The 1,204-nt window shown below is 49.9% G+C and overlaps 1 protein-coding gene across 1 annotated transcript in view; it reads left to right on the top strand.

The window, feature by feature from the left end:
• Nucleotides 1–524: 524 nt before the first annotated feature.
• Nucleotides 525–1,204, top strand: part of LOC106321225 — a 3,296-nt gene continuing 2,616 nt past the window's right edge. The window contains exon 1 of the mRNA XM_013759538.1: nucleotides 525–1,086. Coding sequence (XP_013614992.1) covers nucleotides 525–1,086 — 562 coding nt within the window. The remainder of the gene's footprint in view (nucleotides 1,087–1,204) is intronic.

Here is a 1,204-nt window from a genome sequence, read left to right as displayed (position 1 = left end):
TCCTATATCAGTATCAGAGGAGGAACAAGGGAAATGCCCACTTGGCTCCAGCATGATGGGAGGATAAGCTCTAGAGAGATGAGGTGACACTCTTCTAGAAAGCGAATCTTATGAATAACCACTAAGAGGACAGCTCACGTGACGGCTAACGGAATGAGGGGAGGGTGCTGAGCTGTTTTCTTTTGTTTCCTTTTCTATTTAAGTTTGTTAGAAGAAATAGAATGTATCGAGTGTTTAGATCGATCAAACTGAGTAGGAGCTGAGAAATCTCCTGTGAAACTTTCTCATTGCTGTATTCATTGATCGATTGAGTAATAATACACTTGTTTCTCTATTTGATCTCTCGTTTTACAACAACTCGTAACAAACTTGGTATCAGAGCACAGTTAGTGACCTGAGATCAAAGATGGCACCGAAGAAGAACGACGGAGAGAAGAATACCGAGTTCAACGAACGAAGAGAGATTCATTGCAATCGAGAAGGAGGTAGGGAAGATCTCGATGTTTGAGCGACTGATGGGGGAGATGGCGTTGAAGGTGACGGAGATGGCCGGGGGAGTCGAGAGGCTCGAGCAGAGGTCGAAGGGTCAGTCCCAGGAGCGAGATCGGCGAGATGAAGGGCCGCTCTCTTCTGGACTGATCTCAAACCCTGTTTCAGCATCGAAGGCTCCGGCGTATGTGGGAGAAGGGTCGGGAAAGGCGGTTACGGGAGAACCTAGGAGTGCGTACGAGGCAAGGTTCACGGAGGAGACCGGGCCGGAGGAGGGTTCTTTCGTGACACCGCAACAATCCTGGAGGGGACTGGAGGAGTGGAACAACCCGTTAACACGAAGGTTGAAGATCCCTATGTTCGATGGAGAAGACGCTGACAGTTGGGTGATCCGAACCGATCAGTACTTTGAGATCGGAGATTTCACAGAGGAGGACAAACTAAAGGCGGTGAGGGTGTGCTTCGCGGGGGAGGCATTGTCATGGTATCGGTGGGAGAGACACCAAAACCCGTTCCTCAGCTGGGAGGAGATGAAATCACGGGTGCTCAAACAGTTTTCAGTGTCTCGTGATTCCAGTGACGAAGAGCGGTTGTTGAGTCTCAAACAGACGGGGACCGTGAGGGCCTTTATTCGGGAGTTCATTGCGTTGGCATCGCAATCGCAAGATATCCCAGATCCCATATTGGAGATGGCGTTTTTCAACGGGCTCCGACC

The sequence above is a fragment of the Brassica oleracea genome, unplaced genomic scaffold, assembly GCF_000695525.1.
Source record: "Brassica oleracea var. oleracea cultivar TO1000 unplaced genomic scaffold, BOL UnpScaffold01323, whole genome shotgun sequence".
Classification (NCBI taxonomy): domain Eukaryota; kingdom Viridiplantae; phylum Streptophyta; class Magnoliopsida; order Brassicales; family Brassicaceae; genus Brassica; species Brassica oleracea.
This window is presented reverse-complemented; position numbering and strand designations above follow the sequence as displayed.